This window comes from Amphibalanus amphitrite, unplaced genomic scaffold (assembly GCF_019059575.1).
Source record: "Amphibalanus amphitrite isolate SeventyFive unplaced genomic scaffold, NRLGWU_Aamphi_draft 000250F_arrow, whole genome shotgun sequence".
NCBI lineage: Eukaryota > Metazoa > Arthropoda > Thecostraca > Balanomorpha > Balanidae > Amphibalanus > Amphibalanus amphitrite.
Window position 1 is genome coordinate 308,466 of NW_024881745.1, and position 27,065 is coordinate 335,530.

Below are 27,065 nucleotides of genomic sequence, written 5' to 3' on the forward strand. Positions count from 1 at the left end.
ACCTAAAACGGCGGCGCTCCGCGCCGTCGTTTTTGAGATATTCGCGAAAAACCACAAGGGGGGTGTTCAAACACCCCCCCCCCCCAGCAGGGCGCGGGTTAATAAATCCACCTTGGTGACACGGCGTTTTGGAATTATTAAGCGGTGACTTTATAAACCGGAGTCAGTTGTGCTTCTATCGAGAAATATGTGAACAGCTCAAATGGCCACAATAAGCGGCTGGATTTAGGTATTATCCGAGGATTTATTTTAAGCGAATTCTACTGTATTTCTTAATTCTATCTTCTTAGGCCTAAAGGCACCCATAACACATGCGTCATATGCAGCAAATGCCAACTTAAATTTTCGGGGATATGTTCTACTTCTTACCTGGTTGACCTGACCTTAACCCTCGCACGACCAGGCCATTTCTCATAACACGAACGACCAGGGGGGGGGGGTTGTTACGACCCCCCCCCCCTGGCGTTTCGAAACGGAAGGTCGTAGAGCTTAGCGGAAAAAACCAACGGATTGCTCTCAACGAGATCTCGCGATTGGTGGTATATTTTTTGGTCCTAGGTCAACATTTGACCTACTTTTGACCGGTCAAAGGTCAAATTTTCGGAAAAATAGACTTTTTTCAACTTTCGGCGGCGATTTCGGCAAAACGGTGGGAGATATCGACTTGAAACCTTCACTATCGTGTTCCTTGATCAATTTTCTATCGTTTGGTATGTATTTCGTTTCCCTAGCTCTAAAAATGGCGCGTTGGGAGCGCTGGAAGTCGGCAAGGTCACAGTCGGCGGCAGAAATTCGAAAAATCAAAATTTAAATTTTTGAAATCTGATTGTATTTTTGGATTTGGGAGGTCCATTTGCTCCCTATAGAAGCTAATATTGCTGCATATTCCCATTGAGGTGACAAGAATTAGCAAAATAGTGGTTCGGGCGCTTTTCAAAAATAGTACCGGACGCTGTTCCTCTTGTGACGTCATAGCTCCGTGACCTGACCTGACCCGGTCAAATTTTTTATACCATATGATAGCCAATACTTGCCCCAACATGCATGGGAAGTTTCATTACGATCCATCAACCGATGTCCGTACCACCGGCAGGAAACCTCGGGCGTTGGCACTCAGTTTGTGAAAATCCGGCCGGAGGCTGTACCTCTTATGACGTCATAACTCCGTGACCTGACATGACCCGATCAATTTTTTTTCGGCAAAAGATGCGCAAAGGTTGCCCCAGAGGGTGTTGAAAATTTCAGCCCGCTACGACAAGCCGTTTAGCGTGCACTTCGAAAAAACCTCAGGGGGGGGGTTGATACACCCCCCCCCCCCTAGGCGTTCTAGGGTTAACCCTGACCTTTGATGGAATGACCCTATGTATGTATATAGCTCTGACACTCGAATAGCACATATAAAGTACTTATTTGAAGCGTCGCGTCGCTTTCTTTCGTTTGCCGCCTCATGCGTTTCGCTGCGCTTATTGGTTCTCGAGTTATCGGCTGCGGGCTTTAAACACCCCCCCCCCCCCTCCGCAAATGAAGGTGATATACCCACCAACTGCAGGGTGAAGTGCACAAATAGATACGGCACGAGACGAACAATAGAAAAAAGTAAAATCAAGAAAAGGTGATTTTCAGCTGCCCAGTGTCAGGTCAAAGGCAGGGGTGAAAGGTGCTGGGCAAGGCATTGAGGTTTATTGTGCGCTTCCCATTCAGGCGTGTACTGGGATTATCCGACTAAAGACACTTGCTTTCCAAATCCCTAAGGTCCTAAGTATCCATTTCTGAGTCTCAAATCCTGGTCAAGCTGAAGAGCACCTCAAGCAGAAGACATAATGGCCAGACAGCCACAGGTGGTCGCCGCCGTCATTCGTCCTTGCAAGAGTCCTGTGCCCAAAGAGGCTAAACTATCTCCGCTTGGCCAACACAAGCTTTCATATTCAAAATCGAAACACTCCGAGGCATATCAACAGCAAGAAGCAAGGTCAAAAGCAAGCTCAAAATCATCTACGACTGGGAACTTTGCCAAGCCAACTGCATCCACTTTGTTAAAATCTATAAGTCATTCACATGCTCGTTCACCTAGAGGGCCATTCAATGCTTCAAGACAGATTCCCTCTGGTCTTCCAAAAAGAAGAGAAGCTAAAAATTCCGCATCGAGTGCATCTGCTCCCGCAGCGATGGCGAAACAAAGGAAGCCTCGGCTGCCGGCGTCTGCCAGCGCCGCTCGAGTCCAGTCTCGGCCCGGAACATCGGGGAGCAGCCGTTCAGGCGGCCGGCGTAGCTCTCCGACATCCTCGCCCGCTCGCAGTCGGAGCAAATCCTCGACAGTCTCGTCCCGAGCTCGGCAGACGTCTTCTGCTGGCCGCACGTCCGGCCGCACCTCGGCCGCCTCTGCGCGGACCCACTGCAGCCCGGCTACAGCGGCCGCCCCAGACCGGCGCCGCAGTTCCCAGTCGCCTCGCCCATCGTCGCACGAGGCCCGTCTGGACCAGGTCAAGCACCACATAGACCATTTGCGGCAGAGCCCGCCTCACTTGAGCTCGCCCGACTTTACCTCGACGCGCACCAGCCTGGTTGAGCGCAGTCGCGCGCCGCCGCCGGCTGAGGCCCGGAGATCCGGCGTAGCTCACCCGGGCAACTCCACGGCTCTGTTCGGCTCGCCGCGCTGTTCCGGCCACCGGTCTCGGTCGAGCTCTCGGTCTCAGTCTCGCTGCCGGTCACCGAGTCCGGTCGCCAGAGGTGCGCCCGTCTCGGCTACTCGCCGTATCGGTAGCGCCACCTGGGTGGAGACGCGGAACCGCGCGGCGCCGGTGGCTGGAGCCAGGTGCGGCTCGGGCGCGCGCCGCTCCCCGCCGCCAGTCTGGCAGACGGCGTGCCACCTGCCGCGTGTTTCCTATCCGCGCCCGAGCCCGGCGACCGCGCTGCGCGCTCGCTCGTCGTCTTCACAGACGCGTCGGGCGGCTTCTAGTGATCGCCGTGTGACGCTGCAGCGCGCGGAGACAGCTAAAATGGACTACATTCCACAGTCACGCTATATGGCCCGTCTGCGGAAAAGCGGCGCCGGGCGCCCACCGTCACAGCACCCATCGTCACAGCGCCCGGCCGCCTCGGAGCCGGCACAATCGCCGCGCCGACCGGCAAGGTCAACACTGCGATCGGCGACATCGCCCACCAGCGCTGCAGCCAACTCAGCTCACCATCACCGCGACCGCCACCGGGTCGGCGACGTGCTTGATTGGTCCGCACCTGCGCCTGCGCTTAAAAAGGAGGTACGGACTGCCCTCAGGTCAAGAAATGCGAGCTGGAGTACCACGCACGGCGGCGCGTCGGCCCGTGGCGCGGATCACAGTCGCCGACCAGAGTCGGGCCGCCAGCATCAGTGTGTGCACGAGTACTACATCAACTCTCGTCTGTTCCCGACGCCTCTGTACGCCGATAGCGGCGGCGGCAGCCAGTGTGCGGCCTGTGCTGCTGTCGCGCGCCACTCGCCCGCAGCTCGCCGCCGCTCCCGGTCGCGCTCGCCGGGGTCGGAGCGGGGGCGCCCGCGCTCCCGATCGCCTCGGCTCGGTAAGGGTGCGCGGCGCACCCGTTCTCAAAGCGCCGGCCGCCGCCGCAGCAGCGTCTCGTGGCAGGACGAGCAGGAGCGCTCGGTGAGTGTCACCTGTCCCAACTGCCGACACAAACTGACACTGTCAGCCACGGAGCTCGGTGTCGCTCTCTCTGACTCTGCGGAGCCGGGACGGAGCCGGCGGCGGTCACCGGAGAAGCAGGCACGGACCCGGAGGCCGTCACTGGAGAGGCCGGGACGGCGACGGTCCCCGTCACTAGAGGAGCAGTCACGGCGCCGGCCACCGTCACTGGAGAGGTCGGCAGAGTCTCAGGCCGGCAGACGCTCGCCGCTGACACTGAGGTCGCGACCTGTCAAGGCCATGTTTACGGTGCCCACAGCGCTCTTCCAGGACGCCAGGGAGGAGTGCGGTGGCCCAGGGTGCGGTCCCGCACGGCGATCGGCCAATGCGCTGTGGCCTCCCGAGCTGGATATGTCACCGAGTAGGGTGCGGCCGATTGCTCGCGGCTGGGCGGCCGAGACCGGCGCTGGGCTAGGAGGTCGGACGGCGCCACCGCGGCGTGCCGCTGACCCGATCAAAAACTCCTATAGCCTGAGGCAGTGTATGGGCCAGAGGCTGTGAAGCTGGTCGTGTGCAGGGAAAATGCTAACGGCTACACTGTTTGGCTGTGGGACGATGACGATCATTGGATGAATTAATTTGTCATCCTTGCGCTCTACTCCAATGGCTAACTTTTTCACATGCTGTCATTTTGTGTATGCTACGAAATGTGACTATTATTCTAGGCTGCATGGCGCATAAAAATAAACGATAGCCTTATTGAGACTGTACTTACCTAAATGAATTCCTAATTACGTGATGCCATAGATCGAATGAAGAAGTAAGAGCTGAGCGTTTACCTAAAAGCACCAGCTGCGGCATACTTTGATTATCCATACTCGTACTGCCAATTTACTTTCATTGCACCACTTCCTGCGTGATAAATTATTACTGTTTCGTCTAGTCCTCCCGTTATCGATCCTAGTTCCTGCGTTCTCGCGCACAATTGCACGCTTAACAAAGGCGTCAAGTGCTGACAGCTCGTGTCGACGGAGCCGGCTTTGGGCGACACCATGATGCAGATCAACGTCGGGTTGTATCAATACGCATGCAATGGTACAGAGCAACGGCCAGAGCAAACCAGACGGTCTGCGGGTGTAATAAATGTGAGCAACTTCTTATAGAAACATGATTTAGTAAATGATTTGATATCTGTTGTTCACCGTCATATCATGCCAAAAGCATTTTCAAGTACATGTTGCCTGTCAAGCAATGCTGAAATACACGAGTCTCATTGGAAACCATTTATATTTGCATCGTACCTTTTTTGCATGCATATTCATTCATGGCATGTTTTCGATAATCTTAGGGGTGGTAAACAACACCAATTTATCAAATATTCGTCAGTCAGCCAACAAAAAATAATACATCGCAGCGTCGAGATGACATTAGGAAGCCTCTAAAAATCCGGAAGAGGCAGTTGACAAGACCCGTCAGCAAATGGACCCATGTAAGCTCATGATAGACAATTGAGCGGTGCAAATCGAATCCGTGTCGTAGTGGAACGATGTACATTATTTTATGTACAGCATTATGTATGTATGTTAGAGCGTTCAACCAACCGAGCACAACGGATAAGTACCGTTTGCTACGGTATCGCCACTAGACCCTGATATTCAGTTGCAATGTAGCTGAATATCACTTCCGTGTGCCACTCAGATGTCTAGTTATCATATCCCTAGAGCACAGCTCCTGCAACATTGAAAACGTCGGCACGGCCCTTATCTTTTGGACGCTTCAGTGTCAGCGTATGCTTTGAATTGTTTCCGCCATTACGTTTCGGGTATGCTCTTTCGAATCCCCACGGAAAACAATTTGAGAGCCATGGTCAAAAAAGATTTAACCCTCGCCGGACCTATTGGTATTCTACATACGCGCCGGCCGAGGGGGGAGGGGCGGGTACGACCCCCCCTCGCCGTTTCGCCCCTGGTGGAGCTAGCGCGTCGCGGAAAAAACGAGCGTGTGCGCCGTTACGAGACGCAGAGATTGGTACCCAATTTTAAGGTCCTAGGTCAACCGGTGACCTCTGAGGTCAGGTCAAGTGCCCCAGGGTACGGTTCAGTTTTTGGTGAATAACTTCGCAAAAAACGGCCGCAGAGCGCTGATTTTGGCAGCATCGTGTTCGCCTCGCTCAGGCGCGTCGAATGATATACTTTTTGTCCGGGTCAGGTCAACTTGGGGTGTTGACCTCAGGTCAAGGTCAGGTCAGCACCCCCAGGTCACGAAGTTGGTCGAAAGAGGTCATGTCGCATATCATTCGATTCGGCAGGCCTTCCTGAGTCCATTGGTGCCTTTCCCGACTCGCTAGCTCAATTTGATCAAGAGTTATTGACGAAAAACTAATTTGACCTTGATGACGTCATAAATGATGTCACGCAAGGTCAACATTGCAAAAGTGACGCATCTAACCTTGCAAGGAGTGCATAAAATCACGATTCTGTGTGCTTGAGATAGTTGGAGATCGTTCCCGGCGCCAGAATAGCAGTTTGAATTTTTTCCCCATTGACTTATAATGGTGAGGTCACGAAAATGACCTGACCTCATATGACCTTTAGGAAAAATCCGAGATATACAAGTTGTGGGACTCATAATGGATACTAGATTCTGCAAGTTTCATTTCCCTGTGACATCTCCTCTGGCAGTGAGGGCGTTGCGAAGTTGCGACATCTGAAGACCGTGCAGAGGTTCACTTATGACGTCATAGGTCAGTGATCTGACCTGACCCAAAAATTCGGTTGGTGTCAAAAGATCCGGCTTGGATCAAAGGTCAGGTATGCCAAGTTTCAGCTCTCTATCGCCAGCGTGTTCGGAGCTATCGCGAAAAAACCCTATGGGGGGGGGGGGCGGCACCCGCCCCCCCCCCCCCTCGGCCGGCGAGGGTTAAGAATCCGAGAGGAAGAAAATTTATTTGGAACTTTAACTGCAGTAGTGGAGACTCACACTCACAGTATTTCCCGGCCCCCTCCCGCTACAGCTGTTTTTCCCCACTTAACGAAAATCTGTTACATTTTGAAACCACCTGACACACGCCCTTCACATCTAACAGTCATCTGACACCTATGACACTCCTGTGACACGCCTGACTCTCACCCGTCAATTCTGACACTCCCATAACATATGACACGCGACCGAGACATCTGACACATACCGCTGTCACATCTAACAGACTAACAGTCCTCTGTCACATCTGACACACAATTTTGTCACATCTGACACATACCACTGTTCTATTTGGCACTCGTCTGTCACATGTGACAGTCGTCTGACACATAACTGTCACATCTGACACTCGTCTGCCACCTGCCGGCAGTGTATCAGATGCCATTGGTCGCCGACTGCCCCCCGAGCAGGGTGGGAAGTTTCTGGACACCGCAGATGTCTGGCGCAGGGCATCTCACAACTTCTCCGAGCTCATACAACAGGTGAGGTGCCGATGATGGATGAAATAATTTGTTTATTATTCTCATGATAGTCGGACAAAACAGCATAGACGCTAAAGCACATGTATCATATATGTGGCCTGGTATAGTTGCGTTTCAACTCATTTTCGTAATTCGAAGACAAAGATGCGGTCATCTATGACATTTACGTAGCTATGACGTTTTCCCGGTTTCAGGTTCCTCGTGTCGGGTCGCGGCCGGCCGGCCGCCGACCATTTTCAGAAGTGGCGGGCAGACCGTGCGTCGAGTACTTGCTTTCTCGCGCGGCGGTACTGGGGTTCACTAGCATTGTTTAAAATATTTTCATTTGCCATGAACTTGAAATTATACACTGTAATTAACGATCTTTTGTCAATTATTACAAGTTCTTCAAATTTATTCTTTGAAAGCAAATGATTTCATTTCACTCAAGAATTGTCTTGTCCAGCACTACAACCGCCACCCAGCCGCCATCCATTGGAAGAGATAGGCTCTGCGGCACAAAGTGTCGTTTTAAGCTGGACTGGGAACCAATGTGTGATGACATTTCGAGCTAAATTTATGCTCATTGTGTACCTAGAAGCATTGGGAACAACGCTCTGACTGTACATTTTTAGATTTTTGCCTCTAAATGAAAATATTTACAATCAAGTACTTTGCGAGCGCAGTTTAGAAGCTCCCGTAATGTTAACCCTCGCCCGCACATGCCATTTTCCCATCCTAGAACGCACATGGGGGGGGGGGGGTGGTTGCCACCCCCCCCCCCGCGCCATTTCGTTCCTGTTGGAGATAGAGCTTAGCAGTAAAGACCAAAAAGATTCTTTGGGAAGAGACGAATCCAATGATACCCAGTTTTACCTTCTCAGGTCAGTCATTGACCTTCCAGGTCAGGTCAAACTAAAAAATGTTGCTGTTTTGGGTCACCGTTGGATATCAAGTGCGCTGCTTATCAAATACCGATGACGATGCTGTTTTCTGGTGCCAAGCCAGCTAGAACCTCTTTGTCACACTATCCGACCAGAATTTTGCTGCTGAGGTCATTTCAGGTCAAGTTAGGTCAAGGTCAATTATATGTGTTTGTATGTCTGTGTGTGTCTGTGTGTATACTGATGTGTGCACCGATTGTTTTTGGGTCCATATCACATGAAATCATGATCTGAGAAGCTTTTACCAAAAATGCAGTCAAAAAACTTCACAAAAAGTAAATTCAGCTTGCCTAAAACGCAATTATCTTAGATGACCTAGGTTGACCTTGACCCTGACCTTGACCCCTGTACATCGTCGAACAACATGTTCCATGATAGGTGGGAGGTAAGACTGGCAAAAAAGGCCGAAATCAGGGTGTCAAAAGCTCACAAGGCCCATGGCAAACGCAAGATGTTGAGAATTGGCCATTTGGGTCATGACATGACCTGAAAAACAAGGTCATATCTCCGAAACCAAAAATCACAGAAACTTGAAATTTGCAGTGGACATCAAGAAAGGATAGACGAGCAGCTATACGAAAAATCAGCCTTCTAGCTCTAAAAATGTTGAGTGCAGAGCAGAAAGACTGCCTGGGGGGGGTGGCAACCACCCCCCCCCCCCCCCCCATGTGCGGGCGAGGGTTAAAGTCCTATCTCCAACAAGTATGTAAATACTGCTCTAGGGAACCAACAGTTCGCATCGTACTAGCTTTAAATTATATCCATATTGTTCCCAGTACTTTGCTGAACACTGTGGTGAGTGTACATTTTTCGTTTTTTGCTTTACAAGCGTAAAATTCGTCTGGTTTTATACCACTTCATTCGCCTCCATAGCCCGGTAACGGCGCCGCGCGGCGCGGCCGGCCGGCGCCCGCTGTAGTTCCAAACACTGCCCGATAGATGGCAGGCGCAGAAGTGGTCCCAGCCGTCCCGGTACGTTTGAGATAATATCAGAAATACATGCATAAGATGCCAATCATAAATTTGAATAATGTAGGTAACTGAAATCGCAAATAATAGCAAAGAAAAATTAGTGGAATCAAGCCCTAAGTCTGCGGTTTTCATCTAAACCCCTGTATTACATTGGATCATCAGGATTTGAATGAAATGACAGGATTCGATAAGCAATGATGACGTTTGAAAGCTCACGCCTAGAGGTCGTTTGACAAAATAATCCAGAAGATAGGCTATCTCATTCAAGCTAGATTAATCTAAGAATTCCAAATGGATATGTAATTTGCGGCTCAAACTTAACGGTGAAAAGAGTGTAATCATAAAATGAATGAAATAATGCGTCAATTCAGACCAGCAAACATTGATGCATTTTGAGCAAAATAGTGATATTATATACCAGTAAAGCAAGCACAAGGCACCATTTCCCAGTTTCAACACTTTACTTTATCAATAACGCATATCACTGCTTAAGTATATAAATCGCGTAAAAGCATGACTAACACCTCAGTCCACTATACCCCCTTTTGCTATTTTTACCTGCATTGAATTCCAACGGTGATATGTGCTAACCAGTGCACCTTTTTCCAGTGTTATTTTGGTCGTAACGTCACCTGCGAGCGGGCCGGCGAATGGAGCGAAATCGTCACCGAAATGGGCATCTGCCAGACCTTTCAGACCAGTGAGTCCCTCTCTGATGGATGGCTTCTATGAGTTTGTTAGCTATTATGAGGCACATAAATGACACAGTCCATTGACCACACGGCCGGGTAGTGTTTTTGTAATTAATATTGTCTATGTAGCTGGGATCGCGTGACAACGACGGCAGGAAATGACTCAGTTCCGTCTTGCTGTACCAGTTCCTGTAAGTACATATTACCATGGTATTACTGTATGTAATGACACCCTAGGACGGTGCCAGAGGGCATGGCGACAAATTGACTAACGACTTGCACTTCGTATGCTATTTTGGCATTGCTGACTTTGTCTATGACGCGCATTCAACACTGATGTCATTTTATGTCAGTTGTGGCTTTCAGACAATTGATGTGATATTTATATCAGTTGTGGCTTTCAAACCTTTGATGCCATATATATGTTAGTTGTGTATTTTAAACTATATTTATGCAACATTTATGTGAGTTGTATCTTTCAGACGAGCCTGTGAAAACCAGCGGTCATTTCAACCACCTTTATCTCGTGCTCAATGACAAACAGAAGAAGTTCAAAAATGAAGAAGGTATGTCAGCATAAGTCACAACTTCTTTTAGTTTTGTTATTCCCTACTTTATAAACATTGATTTTAAAACGACGTGAATGCAAACACGTACTCTGTTTCATTTCCGGAGATGGATCACATCAAATTGCACGTAAAAACTCACATTGCCCTGAGTGGTGGTCGTTGACGGCAACCAGGCGCGCTCTGTTCGTGCTTTCTCAAAGCATGCCCTTCAAAAGATAACCAGTCATCCGTAAACCGCGGCATCCTACTAACCCGCCTCCTACCCAGCAGTCAGCACAAACAAAAGCCATGCTGGCCTTCTGCGACAAGTGACCTTGACACATGACCTGTGACCTGAAGCATGTGGCCCATGGCCTGTGACCTGTGACCATTGATTTGATACGTGGAACATTACCTGAGTATCTTGACCCATGACCTTGCGCCTGACTCTTGCCCAAGGCACTTGATCCATGACCTGTGTCTCCGTGACCCCTTGATCCGCTTTGAACGATGACCTACAATCCGAAGTCATGATACATGACCCATGACCCTTCTCGGATAGCCTGTGACCATGAACTCATTGCACTTCGCCAGGTTTTCGTGTGCTGATCCACGACCCCGGCGATGACCCGCGCCTGATGGTCCGCACTCACGGCAGCTCCATCATCCAGAGGCACGGGCGTGACGTGCGCATGGTACTCAAAGAGGTCAGAGGTCAACCGTGAGGTCAGAGGTCACACAACGGGACTTGGGCATTGTGCTCAAAGGGGTCAGAGGGCAAATACAGGGTCAGATGTCACAGAAGAGGTTACATATGAGGCCAGAGGTCACATGGAAGGTCGCAGGTCACAAGTAAGAGGTCACACATGAGGTTAGGGGTCAAATGGCCTCTACATGTCACAGAGGAGGAGCGAATGTCATTTGGAAGCCATCGTTCAAACAGGAGGTGGGAGGTCACACAGGTCAGAGGTCATATATGAGGTCAGATGTCACAGGTGATGGTGGAGGTGAAACAGGAAATCAGAGGTCACAGAAGCAGGAATATTCGCTTTGCGTTCAAAGACGCCAGAGGTCAAAATTGGAAGGTCAGGGTTCATTTATGACTGATAAGAGGTCACCCGTATTCATCGAGAAAGATTGGTTTTATTATATAAGGTCAGGCAGGGGCTGTACTTTCATTTTCTCGTAAATCAAAATGTTTCGAATACCTGCACACTGTGCACAGCTGCTACTTAACTATTAAATTCCTAGGGACTAAGCTAGTAGAATACTGCCACGCGTTTCGCACCATGGCTGACCTCAGACGTATGTCCAGCAGGCATCCCAAATGTCACCGCTGTATTGCCCGCGGTGTGATCTCGCTTTACAGCCGTCCCACGCTCAGTTTCATGGGATGGGATCGATAGCACAGCCAACAGCACCGACACAGCGAACGGCTGACCAATAACGGAGCTGTGTAAACACACCTTTAGTGCCCGCCCCGCGTCAAGTGTGCTTCAACCCCGCCCCATGACTAATGAATTAGCGCAGTGCAAGTCACATTCAAGTAATAGCCTACCTATAGCTTGATTGGTTCTAATAGCAGCCCTCGCAAATCGCATTCTTTATATTTTGCACATATTCTGTAGGCATTCTGTACATTGGGTAAATCGTATCTCCGTATTTCGGTACAAGAGACCTCTCTGCATGAAATAATTCATAACCGGTACAGCTATTCTAATGGAAACCTACTGGAATTTAGACCGCATTGCTCCATGCTATTGCGTATAATGTGCCATTCATTGTTTTTTTTTCGACAGTTCAAGGCGATTCCGAGCCGGGAATACTTTTGTCGCTCCGAGGACGACGGGTACTCGCACATAGGCTGCGAGGCCGACTGTTTCAACACGATACTATATCGGGAGGCTGGCTGTCTGCTGCCGTTCATGAACCACACTCCAGGTGAGGGAGAGAGGGGGAGAGAGGGAGAGAGAGAGAGAGAGAGGGAGATGGAGGAAGGAAGGCAGGGAGGGAGGTAGAGGGAGGGAGGGAGTTCCCTCTCACTTTCCTCGCAAGTTACCTGTCACTGACATTGTCTGTCTGTCTGTCTGTCTGTCTGTCTGTCTGTCTGTCTGTCTAGTGTCTTTCTGTCTGTCTCTCCATGTGTGTACGTGTGCCTCTGTCAAAGTCTCGGGTCTCTGATAGGCTCTGAGCCCAGTTCATATAGAGCCCCTTTGCTGCTAAGGGACACTTATCGGAAAGGGGGACTCGACAGACGGGTTCATATAGCCACCCTTACACACCGGCACCAATGTTACCAAAAGTGTCCTTTTGAAAAGTGGCACTTTTGAAAAGTGACACTTGCCGACTCACTGGCGGATCCAGGCTTGCGTTTTGGGGGGGGCCAACTTATGCAGGAGCCAAACCTAGGGTACCCCAAAATTCTGTTTTCTCATCGGATTTAGGCCACTTATTTTTTGTCACAGCCCTGACACTATGAATATTTTTTTTTTTACTAAAAATAAAAATATATAAATGGTAGCCCACCCGACCCATGCCTTTATATTACTTTGTAAACACTTACCATTGCTTTTGTCGACCAGTAAACGCGCTTCGAGTCAGTGCTTGGGTCCCTTTGCGGGCCGGGAGGTGGTAAAACACCCCCTGTCTAACTCAGCTCCTGGGCCACGCACTGATTGAACTATGTTTCATTATCGCTTGGGGGAGGGGGCAAACGGACCACTTTAGGCCTCTGGGAAGGGGGCACGGCCCTAAATGCCCCCTCCCTGGATCCGCCAGTGTAAGAGACCATTGGAGCTGCAGTTGGGTACCTCAGACGTCAGGGTACGCCCTCAGATGTATGGGACTCGCATGGAGACCTCTTATGCTATAGTGGACTGAAAGGACCCAAAGGAGCCTGTCTAGGGCTCCCGGAGATAGACGTGGGCCCTCAGGAGCCCGCCAGAGCCCCCAATGAGGGATAAGTGAGGGATACCAAGTGCCTGCAATTGCATATTGCATAAGCCATAACGCCTTTACAAATCAATATATTATGTATCAGTGGCAGATCCAAGGGGGGCCACATGGGTCATGATCCCCCTTGGTGCCCGGGGGCACTACAGGCCTGTCAGGGGCACCACCGGCCTAGCAGGGGCACCACCAGCCCGTCAGGGGCACCACAGGCCTAGCAAGGGCACCACGGGCCTGTGAGGGGCCCCACAGGCTTGTCAGGGGCACCCCAGGTCTGTCAGGGACACCAGAGACCTGCCAGGGGCGCCGCCGGCCTCGCAGGGGCACCATGGGCCTGTCAGGGGCACCAGAGGCCTATCAGGGGTACCACAGGCCTTACAGGGGCACCACCGGCCTTGCAGGGGCACCTTGGGTCTGTCAGGGGCACCACAGTCCTGTCAGGGCCCAGGGGCACCAGCGGCCTAGCAGGGGCACCACAGTCCTGTCAGGGCCCAGGGGCACCACCGGCCTCGCAGGGACACCATGGGCCTGTCAGGGGCCCACCGGCCTCGCAGGGGCACCACCGGCCTCGCAGGCATCACGGCATCACGCAGGGGCACCTTGGGCCTGTCGGGAGCATCACGGGCCTGTTGGGGGCACTTTAGGCTTGTCAGGGGCACCACAGTCCTGTCAGGTCCCAGGGGCATCAGCAGCCTAGCAGGGGCACCCTCGGCCCGCCAGAGGCACCACAGGCCTGCCAGGGTCCAGGGGCACCACAGGTCTAGCAAGGGCACCACGTGCCTGTCAGGGGCACCTCAGGCTCCCGTGCCCCCTCCCCCCCCGGATCCGCCAGTGATGCCACACCACGCGAAACACCGCCAACTACCAGCTACCGCGCCATAAACACGTGCCAACAACAGTCTTTTTTTGAAGGTCGACTCCACTCGCGCAACTTTTGACTGACCCCCATTGCTACCATATTGCTTCCATATTATGCTGTGGAAAGCTTTACTTCACCAAGTGGCTAAAAACCTCCATCAAGGTATATTTTCTTAGCAATTTTTCTGACGTTTTGGGGGGGGCCAAACAGGCCACTTTAGGCCTTTGGGGGGGGCCATGGCCCCCGTGGCCCCCCCCTGGATCCGCCAGTGTGCCGACTGGCTTTTCTACATGAACTGGGCCCTGATTCTGTTTTACAGGTTTGCCCAGCAGCGCCATCTGCAATACCACCGAGCACTACCGCAGCGCCATCTGGCACAAGCAGAGCCTGCTGCACAGTGGCGGATGGAACGCCCAGGACAACTGCACATGCGAGCGAAAATGTCACGAGTTCGAGTTCCTGCTGTTTGCCGAGACCGGGGAGATTGTCGACTCCAGGGCTCGGCTCAGGGTCTTCTATCAGGTAAATGGACTGTGACCGCGCCGGACACATCATGGTTAGCCAGGCTAGCCCAACTAAAACCCGATAATCATGAAGCTTACCAACTCAGCTCAATCAACGAAATCGAAAATTATTTTCCTATTTTACATCCAGAGCAAATACTTCGTCCTAAATTGCAATAGCTATACAATTGACATCCTCAAAAGACCATTTCATATTGTTCTTGCCATAAATTTGTTTGAGAACCCGTCTTATCCCATTGACACGTCTTTCTCATTCTCTCCCATTGTCTCATTCTCACTTCCCCCACCGTCTTCGCACAGGACCTATACTACGAGAACGTGCAGGAGTCTCTGGCCTACCCTGTGATACCGCTGCTCTGCGACCTCGGGGGCGCTCTGGGGCTGATGCTCGGCGCCTCGCTGCTCACATTTTTCGAGATCGTCGAGGCCGTCGGCATGCACGCCTTTAGGCTGTATCGCTGCGGCGGCAAACAGGTTAGACAGAGGGGGAGAGGAGCGGGGTAAGAGGAGAGGACTGAATGGAAGGAAAAACGCAAGGGAGGTGATATGGAGACGAGCGAGAATGATGAATGTGGACAAGTGCGGGAAAAGTATGTTGGGAATTATACATTACAACAAGTGACTTTTTTATTTGAACAGAGCCATTCACTGTACCGGGAGACGAAACCCAACCGGTAATTTGCGCTAAAGCTAAGTGCCAACATATTTCATTTTAGCCCAATGTTCACGGTGCTCTGAAAAACGTTACCATAAAAAAACACGAAACTCGAGTGATTGTTTTGTGTACTTTTACATTCACGCACATTTCTAAACGTCATCGGAATTCCAGTAATAGTATCGGCATACTTTCTCAGTCCACAGCTGTTGATTATGCTAACAAGCTAGTGAGAGAATTGTGCCCGATTCTCCCGCTAGATGGCAGTAACTGTCTGCGCCTGACGGTAGACTGTACCGCAATACAGTGCGGGCAATAAGAACAGAGGCAGAGCTCCCGGAGAAAGGAACGGTGCCACACCCTGACTCTCTCTCTCTCTCTCTCTCCCTCTCTCTCTCTCTCTCCTCTCCTCTCTCTCTCTCTCTCTCTCTCTCTCTCTCTCTCTCTCCTCTCTCTCTCTCTCTCTCTCTCTCTCTCTCTCTCTCTCTCTCTCTCTCTCTCTCTCTCTCTCTCTCTCTCTCTCTCTCTCTCTCTCTCTCTCTCTCTCTCTCTCTCTCTCTCTCTCTCCCACAGGACTCAGTTGCCATCACGGGCGCGGAGGAGGAGGCGCCCTCGTTCAGCAGTCACTTTCGGCACAGCCGCCGCTCCGCCGGAGGACGTCGCTCTCGCTCGAGGAGATGCAGCTCCGGCTCGGGCCTCGAGGCCGATTTTTTCGGGGTGTGTCACGATCTGGATCATCTGGATGGGGCGCGGCGGGATCACCGCGATCACCTGCACGTTCCGGGTCACACGGTGGAGACGGGGCTGTTCCGGTGACTGGGTAGAGGACAGAGGGGCCGACAGAGATAAGGAGAGCGGCCAGGACAGGGTGGACACAGAGGGAGAGAGGCGCTGGGAGAGGCAATGAGTATGCGGTGGTTGGAGAGTGGTGCATGGGATTGAAAACAGAGGAAAACTTTGGCTGGGTGCAAGTTCAGTGGGATCCTCGACAGTGGCCATTGATGTCCAGATGTGAGATGATGGTTCGTTTCCGAACCAAGTGGACGTTGCAACGAAGAGCATGCAGTTTCAATGATAACGCCGAAATAAAAATAGCGTTAGATACATACGCGGCTGAATATACGTGAGGATACTAACTAGAAAAATGTGATGTGTTTTTCGACCCCTTGCTGCGAATGGTCGGATTATTGAGTTGAATAATAATCGAGTTAGCTTGTCGGTGCGCAGCCAAGGCAATAGAAACTCAGGCCTACCTGCGTTTTGTTGTAGGCGACTTATTGTGCTATTTATCTGTCGAACTGAATGCTATTATTGCTCGCAACAGTAAACGCTGTTATATAATGTAAGTTATAGCTAACAGAAGAAACCTAACTATATGCCTATATGCCTACAGGGTGTCCCAGAATTACCCGGACATTTATTTTCTGGCTAAAAGTACGACTGCGCTCGTTTCTGATGATATTCAAGCATCATACTTTTAGAAGATATCCCTTAGCTATCGAGATTGGGGACTGTGTGCTTTTGGTGGCCGGTAACGACTCGAATCAATTATTATCCAGAGTCAAGTAAGAGTAGTCCTTTTCCGTTTTCAGCTTAAGCCACTAATAGGCAACCATGGTGAATCAACTCCCGTTCTCAACTTTGTAAACGGACTTTCGGCATGGTTTTTGCTGGAGAGCTTCAGCAGCTCATCTGCAAGCAGTTAGGATTGAGCAAAGCGCAATTATATCAGCTAACGAAGCCAGAGAGAGCAAGAGATAAACCTGATTGACAAGCTTGGGCTCGGCCAAAAAGGGCCATGCACCAGTTTTCAAACAAGTGGTTGCTTGTCATAGACAACAAACGTCACCAATCTAGCTAAAAACTAGCTAAACAATAGATCAGGATTATCTACAAAACATTAGTCTACTTTGCACCACTATCTTCGACAAAATTTTGGAATTTGGGGTCCTTCGCCAGAAAAATACGCGAAAACTACGGGAAAAGCAGCGCAATCACTACAATTCATCCCAAAAACATAACATATACAACAAAACAGTATATTGAAGGACACTTTGTGGTCTAACGAAGGTATTATGTCATTTGAACCGCCTGAAAAAGGCGTGTGTGAACGTCAGATGGCTACAACGCCCCAACAGCAGAAACGGCCAGGCACCCGCCGAAAATCAAATTGTGAGACATTTTGAGCCACCGTGCACTCATTCGGCTTGATATGATGGCTCAAAGACAACCGTTAGCACAGAATACTACTGCGGTAATATTCTACCAGTGCGAAAACTGGATGCCGTGAACCAAATGGCCATGAACGGGTTTGTTTTGGAAACCAAATCTGTTGGAAGCCAAAGGTTGCGCAATGTTCAGACATGGAGCTTCTCCACTCCAGATGTAAAAAACGCAGCAAAAGTGGCGTAGGCAGAAATTTTTGTTTTGGGGGATAATACCTTATGGCCTGGGAACACTTTGATGTCAAGTTTATCTTATATGATCGTATTATCCTCCGGCAAGAGGTCAAAGAAAACAGGCCTACACCCAGTTTCGGGAGACCCGTAAAACAACTGAGACCAGCAATGGCTGGCATTTTCCATCATTGTCGGCTGATCTTGTAACAAGCGTATCTATTGCATGTGCTAATTCACAGCCACCCTAGTTGACTATATAGGACGCGGTAAAAAGAAAAAAGCGCAATCATGGTTGCCTTATTTTATACGCTAATTAACAGTGTCCGGGTAATTATGGGACACCCTGTATGTATCAAAACGATAAGCGGCGGTTTATCATTCTTCCGCAAGTGTTTTAGCTTACTTGATGGAATAACTAAAATCACTTTTAGAATCATCTGTAATTCTGGGGCTTGTTATAGAGATGCCGATAAAAATGGAGCCAGGAAGTCAATGTAATGATCGGTTTATTGTTTTGACCTTCCCCGGGATATTAGTTCTCATCCACCCCGTCGTGGGCTGTATAGTGTACACCTTGTCTTTTACATCTCACTTTAGACGACTTTGCTCGATGCTGATGACCATTGACCTAGGTATGAAAATGATGTTGCGTCAGTCAATGCCATGTGACATTACAATAAATAATGTTATATAATTGTTTGTGAAATATGCCTTGAATCTTACTATAACAAACAGGTAGGTATCTTTTATCATTCGACAAGTAAAGTAGTCACATTATTTCAGAATTACACATCATATTCAAAGTAACTCGTGTAAAGGAAGACGATCATGACAATGTGTCCACAGCCTTAACCCTATTAGTGGCAGGCTCCTGGCTACCCCCTATTAGTGGCAGGGGGGGGGGGGCTGTTTACGACCCCCCCTTGATATCTCGAGATCTAACGGGCCGATTTTCAAAATTCAAACGGCATTCGATTTCGCTCAACGTGATCTACATTTCTAAAAAATAAAAATTAAGAAATGTCAATAGGGGGGGTAGAGGGGGGTAAAAACGGGCAAATTGCAGATACATTTTAGACTGTTTATCACGGCCAGGTTTCTGAACCAATCTTAACGCAACTTTTGCCGATCGATAGAGAATGAACCAGGAATTCACATGGATCCTAAAAATATGCATTTTCAAAAATCATAGGCGGATACAGATCATTGAGATTGGGGGTACACAAAAAGTATAGTAAATAAGGCTTTTGTTGGTACTGTTTCTAAAAAGGGTGGTAATGGTCTTGTTATATTATAATTTTCTTATGAGAGAACGACTAAAATTGTATTGGTAATGCATAGGCGGTGTCAGGGCACCTATGTTGGGAGGTAAAACATAACCCCCCTTTTTGGACGCCTGGATCCGCCTATTATAGCAAAAACGTGTCAAAAGAGGATGCACAATAACTGTATATGTTATCACATGATACCTTTTATTCACTGTTCGTAAAACTGGTGCATCATCGTGATCTTCGCCCAAATGACTCGCTTCACGAATAGGACCCCCCAATTCCCAGTGCTCTGGAGCCGCCCCTGGTAAAGTTATGAACTTGAAATTTTCAGGGAATGTGCCCAATTTAGTTTTAGGAAAAGTCAGAACATTTCAGCATCATAGCTTCAGCGGTTTTGGAGATATTCCCGAAAAACCTGAGGGGTGGATAAAAACAACCCCCCCCCCTGCCACTAATAGGGTTAAGGCTGAAACAGACTCTTTCCGCGTTCAGGAAATCGCATGTGAGAGCCTATTCAAATACATTATAATTCTTCTCGCATCAATCGCATCCGGGAGGTGCTTGCGATTGATGCGAGCGTGCTTCCATGTATTTGAATAGGCTCTCGCATGCGATTTCCTGACTGCCGAAAGCAGGCTGAAAGAGTCTGTTTCAGGCATTATTATCAAAGGCTGAAGACGCGGGAGTTGCAGAATCAGCAAATGTCACGCCACCTTTAGTGGCCATAAATACGCCTCCATTACGAAGTGCACTCAAAGCACAGCCACTGCCTTTGTTGACAATAACCGCGGTAAATAATGCTGGCCTAGACAATAATTTCGTGCAAATTTTTACGCCATCTAGACTGGCAAAATACAGTCAAAGTGCTGGAGATTGATGGTGACAATTCCATTAGGTGCACCATATTTCTGCCAATAAGGAGGCTGAGCTCGCTGCCTAATTTATTTCATGAACTATATAGAGTTAGCACATATCATGCAATGCAGTGCACCGATTGACCCCAATGCGATCAGCAGATCTTATTGAGATGGTTGAGGACCAGAAGACTCATATATGAGGAGCCAAATGGTGACAGACACAACATATCGCCATCTCATCATATCATGCAAGCAACACACAGTTAGAGGTAAGCGCGCTATTTATTATATGTTGCGAAAGCGAATAATACTGCAACTCAGAACCGCTAGCCGCCGCTGTCCTATGCCGTTTCGTCGGACACCGATCGCCCCCCCCCCCCCCGCCCCCGACCACCCGCCGCTGACCCGCCCCGGGGTCACGTGGCAGGGGCGGTGCCAGGCCCGCCCAGCCGGGAGCTCGCCATGGGCGACTCTAGCCAACGGGCAACGGGTGGTCGCAGCCGCCCGTAACATACCTCCCCACACGGAAACAGTCTTTAGCGAAGAACAGAATGATATAGGAGGGTACTTCATCACACCCTCGAAGGCAAACATAACGGGCTCACGAGATATCTCCTAGGCAACAGACTTGTGACTTGTCTCGTTGAGAAAGAGGAGAAAAAAGTGTCAACGAACACCTATCTAACTGTACAGTCACATATACCTACCACTCGGAGATATAGAGGAGTATAGCTTCGCACGCCTGTACTTGTCAGTAAGTACAACCTTCTCTACTCGGTAATGTAGAGGAGGGTGGTGTCGCACGCCTGTATGTATGTAAGTACAACCTTCTCTACTCGGTAGTGTAGAGGAGGATGGTGTCGCGGACCTGTATGTAAGTAAGTACACACTTCTCTACTCGGTAATGTAGAGGAGGGGTGTCGCGGACCTGTATGTATGTAAGTAAGTACAGCCTTCTCTACTCGGTGATGTAGATTAGAATGGTGTCGCGGGCCTGCGCCCCGAACGGCCACCAGGGCCGGTCGTCGGACCTGACCAGCGCTCTGCGGCTGTTGCAGTCGTAGTTGCCCGTCGAGTACAGGGTGGTGCAGTTGGTGGTGATGTGGGGGAACACCAGGTAGGAGATGTCGTACGTCAGGTCCGGCACGGCCGTGAACAGCCCGGAAGAGAGGAGGTACCTCTTCGTGCCCAGCAGACTCAGGCTGCGGCTGGCAGTGAAGTTCTGCTTTGTCTCTGAAACGTGTCAATGGGTGATGATGTGGCAAACGACTCGGCAAATATAAACCAACGCTTTATTTAAAATTTCACTTGAAATTAACAGTAGGGGAGAGTGGGGAAAGATGCCCAGGGCTTGACTATGTCATATATTATTCGAAAATGACGATCGGAAAGCCAAAACTTGGAGTTTCAACGGAAGCCGACATCATTTTTCTCTAAAAATATCACACTTTCGTGCCTGAAATATGATAACTTTTTTTGCTATTAAAGGGACACTCCCACCTTAACATTAGTTTTGAGTTGAGATAGCCAAATTGGTGGCCATGGCCTGCAAATACCGGTTTGGGCACTCACAACATCGACAAAGGCTTTTAAGGGACTATCCCACCTTTAACATGGGGTTTGAGTTGAGATAGCCAAGTTTGCGGCGAGGTTCAGAAACCACTATCTATCTAGGTTGCAACCCCCGCGGCCTCTTGGTGTTGAAGAAATTCGTTCCCTTCATTTGAAAATGGGCCTTGTACAAGGCCCTATCTTCAACATGGAGCGACCGTTAGTGTGACGTCACCTCGTTTAGTCATTCTGATTTAAATGGGTTTGTTCGTTGAAAATCGCTTAAAACTTGGTCTGAACTTTGTTGTGGTGCCTACAGAGTAAAAAGAATCAGCTTTATGATAGTAATGTGGCCTGGGGAAGGAGGTAATTTTGGGCTGTGACGTCACATATTTGAAAGTTTGTGTTTGGAATATGGGAAGCCTAATATGTTTAATGAAAAATAAATGCCAGAACCGTGTTCCTGGTCATCCAATCTATAAAGTCGGGCACAATTTAACTGGTTTTAACAACATTTTAGAAGGTGGGATAGTCCCTTTAATTCGGAGATATGGAATTTCAAACTTGCAGTTTTCGGATTCTAAGGGGCTAGTGCATTGGTATGCCCCCTTAGAATTTGTGACGTCAGCGGAGATCTAACGATTTTTAAATCTTTTACTAAAACGTTTGGTAGCACGCGGTGGTATATGCTGCTTTGCGCGCAACAAATGCCGCACTTTCAAATAAAGTCGCTAGGAACAGCGGAGATCCCAAAAAGTAAACAAAAGTAAAAGTCTAATATCTTGAAAACCGGTGAATATTTTTCGATGAAATTTGGTAGATATTCGTTTTCGCTCTTTCTGAACCGAGCGACATCACTTTCGTGCCAATTCATTAACATTTTTGAAGGTGGGAGGGTCCCTTTAAGCATTTTCCTGAAGAAGTGAAAGGGGGCATCTTACCCCACAGGGTGGAAAAGACGCCCCCTGGCGTTGGGTAAGATGCCCCCTGCACTATAAGTGACATAAATAGGCACGTGAATCGCCTGAACGAATCAGTAGTCCCTTCGAGCCTGCAGTAGACACCAAACGTCATCGTAAGGGCCCTCAAAAGTAGTCGTAAGGGGCTTCAGAGGTCATCGTTAGGGCCATCATAGTCCAGCGTGGCCAAACAAGCCTCCGTGGTGGCGTTCGGAGACCACTGTGGGGCCCTTATAGGTCTTCATGATGCTTGAGGGCCCTCGAGCCCATCGTGGGGACCTCAGATGCCAGCGCGGCCCGTGGAGCCAACGTGGGAGCCCTCAAAGGATGTCGTGAGGGGCCCTGGAGCCAATAATGTGGCCCACAGAGGCCGTCGTGAGGGCTCTCAGAGTCAGATGCCGCCCAAAAAGTCGCTGTGTGGGCCGATAGACCGGCATGGGGAGCACCCGACCGTACCGGACTCTCAATAGTCCCAGATTGGCTTTTGTCTCTCATCACAAGTATGTAATAAATGATTTGACGGCTGCTTGAAGGACAGCCTACGGATTCAGGGGGCGTCTTTCCCCATCAGGACAGGGGGCATCTTACCCCAAGGTACCGAAGTAACATTAAATCAGCACAATTTGTTAGCCATAAAACTACACCCTGAAACAAACTGTTTGGGACACAGTACACGCATGTTAATGTATCACGACTATAGCAAGGGACGCAAAAATTATCTCCCTTCTTTGATATTTGCAATGTTTTGACGCCAAAATATTTTTTGAAAGCAGCAAATAAAAAACATGCAATCACCAGCCAGCCGTTGCCCAACTGAGCTTCGCAAATTTTTGTGCAGTTAACAAGGCAGGCTTCCGCTTTACGCTAAGAGCATTAATTTCCAGGTTCGATTCTTTGTTTCCCCGCTAGAGGGGGTGGGGCGTCTTTCCCACCCTGGGCATCTTACCCCACTCTCCCCTACATATGATTGCTTCGACAGTCTAAATTATTCTTCAACATAACTGTAGGCGATTGCAGCGACACTGCCGACTCAGTCCCTGCCTGTAAAATCATTTATTTTGCGCTTTCATTGCGCTTTTATAGCGGCCTGATACAAGATTCACAGAAACATGCTAATGAGTTGCATTGTTTAATTACTTGTATATTATATGTTAAATTGTTCACTGCATCTTATCGAAATGGACGAACTAAGCAACCAAGTACGCTGTTTTCGTAATCTCCCCCCCCCCCCCCCCAGCACCAGCGCCGTTCAAGCTCCTCATTTGCGGATGCTCCTCATTGGGACGCACGTGTTTGGCACGTGGACAGGGACATTCGCGGAATATTCTGCCACTCAAGGACTATCACGCTACTCGGACTGTAAGTAAGGCTGTAGTAAGGCTACAATGCGTGACCTCACGCAGGTGCTAACGCAAACTGCAATGGATGTCGCGACGTCGGTTTTCATGTGTGTGACAGCTTTAGTTAAGTCATAAACAAGTGCATGGTAATCAGTTATAAAATATTGAGCCATTATGGGCCAAACATAGACGTGGCCCCATGCGCTACTGTTGCCAGGTCTCTTGTGATAGACACTTGGTGTTGAAAATAGCAAGACTAATGTAATGAAGACAACTATAACTTGAAACAGGGCTTTCAAACAAAATTTATGGTATTTGTTGCTTTGACTTAACCTTGTTTTGGGATCAAATCTATAATTTAACGTTTCTCAAACAAAACGTATATCATTCGAAGCGCTAGAGCATTTCTCACACGATGGTCTAAAAAATATGGACCGAATTCGTGACCATACAATTTTTATTGAAACTGCTCACCAAAAACCGGACTCATACCTTAGGGGCTTTGTCTTGTCCTCAGTGTTTTTAGGTGTATTTTTTTTACAAAAACACAAGTTTTTTTTAACATTTTTTAACATCTTTTTTAATATTTCCTCTGCAGAGGACACGCGTTGATCTGAGACAGTAAAGTCGGGTGCCAGTCACTGCGTGTCATATCGGCGCGCTCGTATTTTTTTCTAAAAAGATAACGCTCAATGAGGGGCGGAGCAGCCAGGAAGGTCGTTACATTTCTCGCATGTAGGAAACCGATAGGGCCGGTGAGAAGTAAGGAAAATAAAATGAAACATTGCCGGTGAGTGCATCCGGTTTCCACTAAAAGCAATTATCGACTTCTTCCTTACCAACTACATCAATTAGTGAAGTACAGTAATTTCTGCATGCAATAGCAGCCCTACATATTTCGGGTAGAGAGTGGCCATAAATTTGCGTATCTGCGTGGCGACCAAAAGCGCCCGCACTACCTGCGTGACCGTACTCAATATAAAACACGACCCATATAAGTACACAAACGCCTTCTTTCATTCACGCTGTTGTTCAACAATGGACGACAAATTGCTAGACTTATTTTTTCGCCGCTCACTGTTGTATTTTCCTCCAACGCCCGCCCGCTGACAATCACGCAGTGACGCAGACCAAACTTGCTCGGCGGCTCCGGCTAATAGCAACCCCCAGACGACGGAAAACACAAAGCGGGGCCAGTCGGAGCTGCTCGGACGGGTAATCAGGTAACCAAACGAAGCCAAATGAATACAGGAAGAAAGGTGGTCATAATTAAAATAGGCTTAGAACTTGTTTTTGTCAGAAATAAAACAACTAAGGGCCCTACATAATGGTGTGTGGAGTATGTAGATGTTTAGCGCAATGGTTTCTTCAAAAGGTGCTAAGCTAAAGCTGAAATACAGTGTAACGCGAAAAATAGCACTGCAGTAAAAGAAGAAAAAACAGCTGCAATATCATAGTTTCGTACCTGGCAGAGTGCTGGTGGCTTTAGCAATGATCCACACATGGTACTCCGCTGACGTTTGGTGATCTCGAATGACATCAGCATACCTGAGAAACGGAAAAGTATTACACGCAAAGCAGGAGATTAAATGAGCAATGCAAATCATACCCACTAGCACTAAGCGCATTGACCCGATACAATTTACATCAAATGCGTTATGATCTATGTATTTAGTGAATGTCCTTGAACGACTTATGACCGTTACCTAATGATCAGTGTGTGTCTCATCATTCTCCAGCTACACCTACTTGAGGATGGAGAAGTCCTCAGTCTCGCTGGGGCTGCCGGTCGGCTTGTCCTGCAGGTTGCCGTAGCTCCAGGGGGTGACACCGGAGCTCTGGTAGGCCAGCAGCAGAGTGGCGCCGCCGAAGCCACCCTCCATGCGGCAGTAAGTGAGGACCTGCTGCCCGTTCAGGACGCTCCAGTAGCGGTGGTCGGGCAGGCGCGGTCCGGCCCGGTGGATGTCCCTGCAGGTGACGGTGGTCGCAGTGGTGCAGGTCCGACCCCGACACAGGTCACCAGGCGTGACGCAGTCGGCGTCTCGCCGGCAGAACTCGCCACTCCGGGATCGGGCCGGCATCAGGAAATACTGGGCGCTGTGAGCCGACTGACGCTGGCGATAAAAGTCGATGTAGGAGGCCACCTTGTCGTACAGAGTGCAGCACAGCGACCTGGTGTCGAAGCTGAAGCTCTGACAGGTGGGATGCTTGTGGCACAGCGCGCAACACTGACACGAAGTGCCTGCGCTGTTCAGAGTGTAGTTGGACACTACGTGGGAGGCGTCAAGCGTGCCGAAGTATTCGAAAATCTCCTGACACGCTCTTGATTGGTGGAGAATAGCAGCTAACAGAAGAAGATGTGGTGTCATTGTTACTACCGTTGGCTTGTTCGAGGCTTTGACCGTGCAGCGTTGCCAGCAATGAGCCTGAAACATTTCGCGGCACATGCAGGTACGATGAAGGCGTTTGAATGCCGTTGTTCGAGGAAGGACAATAACAGCAATAAGTTTTAAAGCCGCATGTTTACAACGCTTTATAGCACCCTGAGCTCGCAGTCCCGCAGTTACACAATACGCTAAGTTTCAAACTTCTAGAAATTCAGCTGCATATCGTTGATAGGACCAAAACACTTTTAAAGGCAGCGCTATCTGACTTGGTAAGAAGGCCTTAGGTGTTCTTGTATCAAACGTCTTGAACGGAATGCAAAGTTAATGTGTTCTAAAGAACTGTTTTGCTGTCTGAAAGTGATTTCACCATTACCAAATATAGTATAGCGATTAGCGACAATTATTCTATATTCTATGGTTTATTGCCGTATCTAGCGACTTGAAAAATGTACGGTAAAAACGTACCCATTTTTGTGCTTTCAGTCAGCCAACCCATGCCCCCCCCCTCCCTCTCCAGTCAATAATCCGTGGTGGCATTGTTGTATGAAAGTAATGCATGGATTGTTGCATTAACCCACGCCCCGCTGGGGTCCTGGATTTCCACGCCCTGCTGGGGGGGGGTTGAACACCCCCCCCCCTTTAACTCGGCACCTGGGTCACGTAGCGATGCGTGGAAGGCGGCGTTCGAAAGAACGCCAAAAATAACAATGAAAACATATCGGTGTTTTTTGGTCAGGTCAAAGTTTAGGTACCCACATGTCATCGAAGGCAAAATTTCGCCGATTTTCGGTCGAACACGGACAATTTCAAAGAAGCCAACACATAACTCGGGAACCAATAGAGCTACAGCGTCGCGGAAAAGCGCATTCGATAGCCCTATAAACGCTATTTCTGAAAATAGTTCTCAGATTTGACCTAGCGTCAACGGTTTTGCCTGCAGGGGGCAAAAACTGCCCCAAAATAGCCTGAGAACACTTTTCATACAATAACTTTTAACTCAAGCCTTGCACGAGCTTGCCTTTACGGGTATCGTGTTTCTCTCGTCAAGACTCATCAAATGACCTATAATTTGATCTTGAAAGGTAAACTTGACAATTTGAC

General features: G+C 49.2%; 2 protein-coding genes across 2 annotated transcripts in view; one reads left to right on the forward strand and one right to left on the reverse strand.

The window, feature by feature from the left end:
- LOC122386416 (acid-sensing ion channel 1B-like) overlaps positions 1–18,293 on the forward strand; it is a 54,519-nt gene extending 36,226 nt beyond the window's left edge. The window contains exons 4-12 of the mRNA XM_043375593.1: positions 6,967–7,078; positions 9,583–9,673; positions 10,148–10,231; positions 10,808–10,920; positions 12,013–12,154; positions 14,341–14,543; positions 14,846–15,019; positions 15,774–16,588; positions 17,946–18,293. Of these exons, the coding sequence (XP_043231528.1) occupies positions 6,967–7,078; positions 9,583–9,673; positions 10,148–10,231; positions 10,808–10,920; positions 12,013–12,154; positions 14,341–14,543; positions 14,846–15,019; positions 15,774–16,016 (1,162 nt within the window). The 3' untranslated portion in view covers positions 16,017–16,588; positions 17,946–18,293. The remainder of the gene's footprint in view (positions 1–6,966; positions 7,079–9,582; positions 9,674–10,147; positions 10,232–10,807; positions 10,921–12,012; positions 12,155–14,340; positions 14,544–14,845; positions 15,020–15,773; positions 16,589–17,945) is intronic.
- Positions 18,294–19,814: 1,521 nt separating this feature from the next.
- Positions 19,815–26,078, reverse strand: LOC122386418. Its single transcript, XM_043375595.1, has 3 exons — positions 25,327–26,078; positions 25,043–25,125; positions 19,815–20,960 (listed from the first exon to the last, which is right to left on the reverse strand). Exons 1-3 carry the CDS (start codon positions 26,022–26,024, stop codon positions 20,686–20,688), a joined length of 1,056 nt encoding a protein of 351 aa, XP_043231530.1. The 5' UTR covers positions 26,025–26,078; the 3' UTR covers positions 19,815–20,685.
- Positions 26,079–27,065: the final 987 nt, after the last annotated feature.

Coding starts and splice junctions, on each gene's coding strand:
- LOC122386418 (XM_043375595.1), bottom strand. CDS start 26,024: ATGTGCCGCGAAATGTTTCAGGCTCATTGCTGGCAACGCTGCACGGTC. Junction 25,126..25,326: donor GAGGACTTCTCCATCCTCAA/GTAGGTGTAGCT, acceptor TCCGTTTCTCAG/GTATGCTGATGTCATTCGAG. Junction 20,961..25,042: donor AGCCACCAGCACTCTGCCAG/GTACGAAACTAT, acceptor GACACGTTTCAG/AGACAAAGCAGAACTTCACT.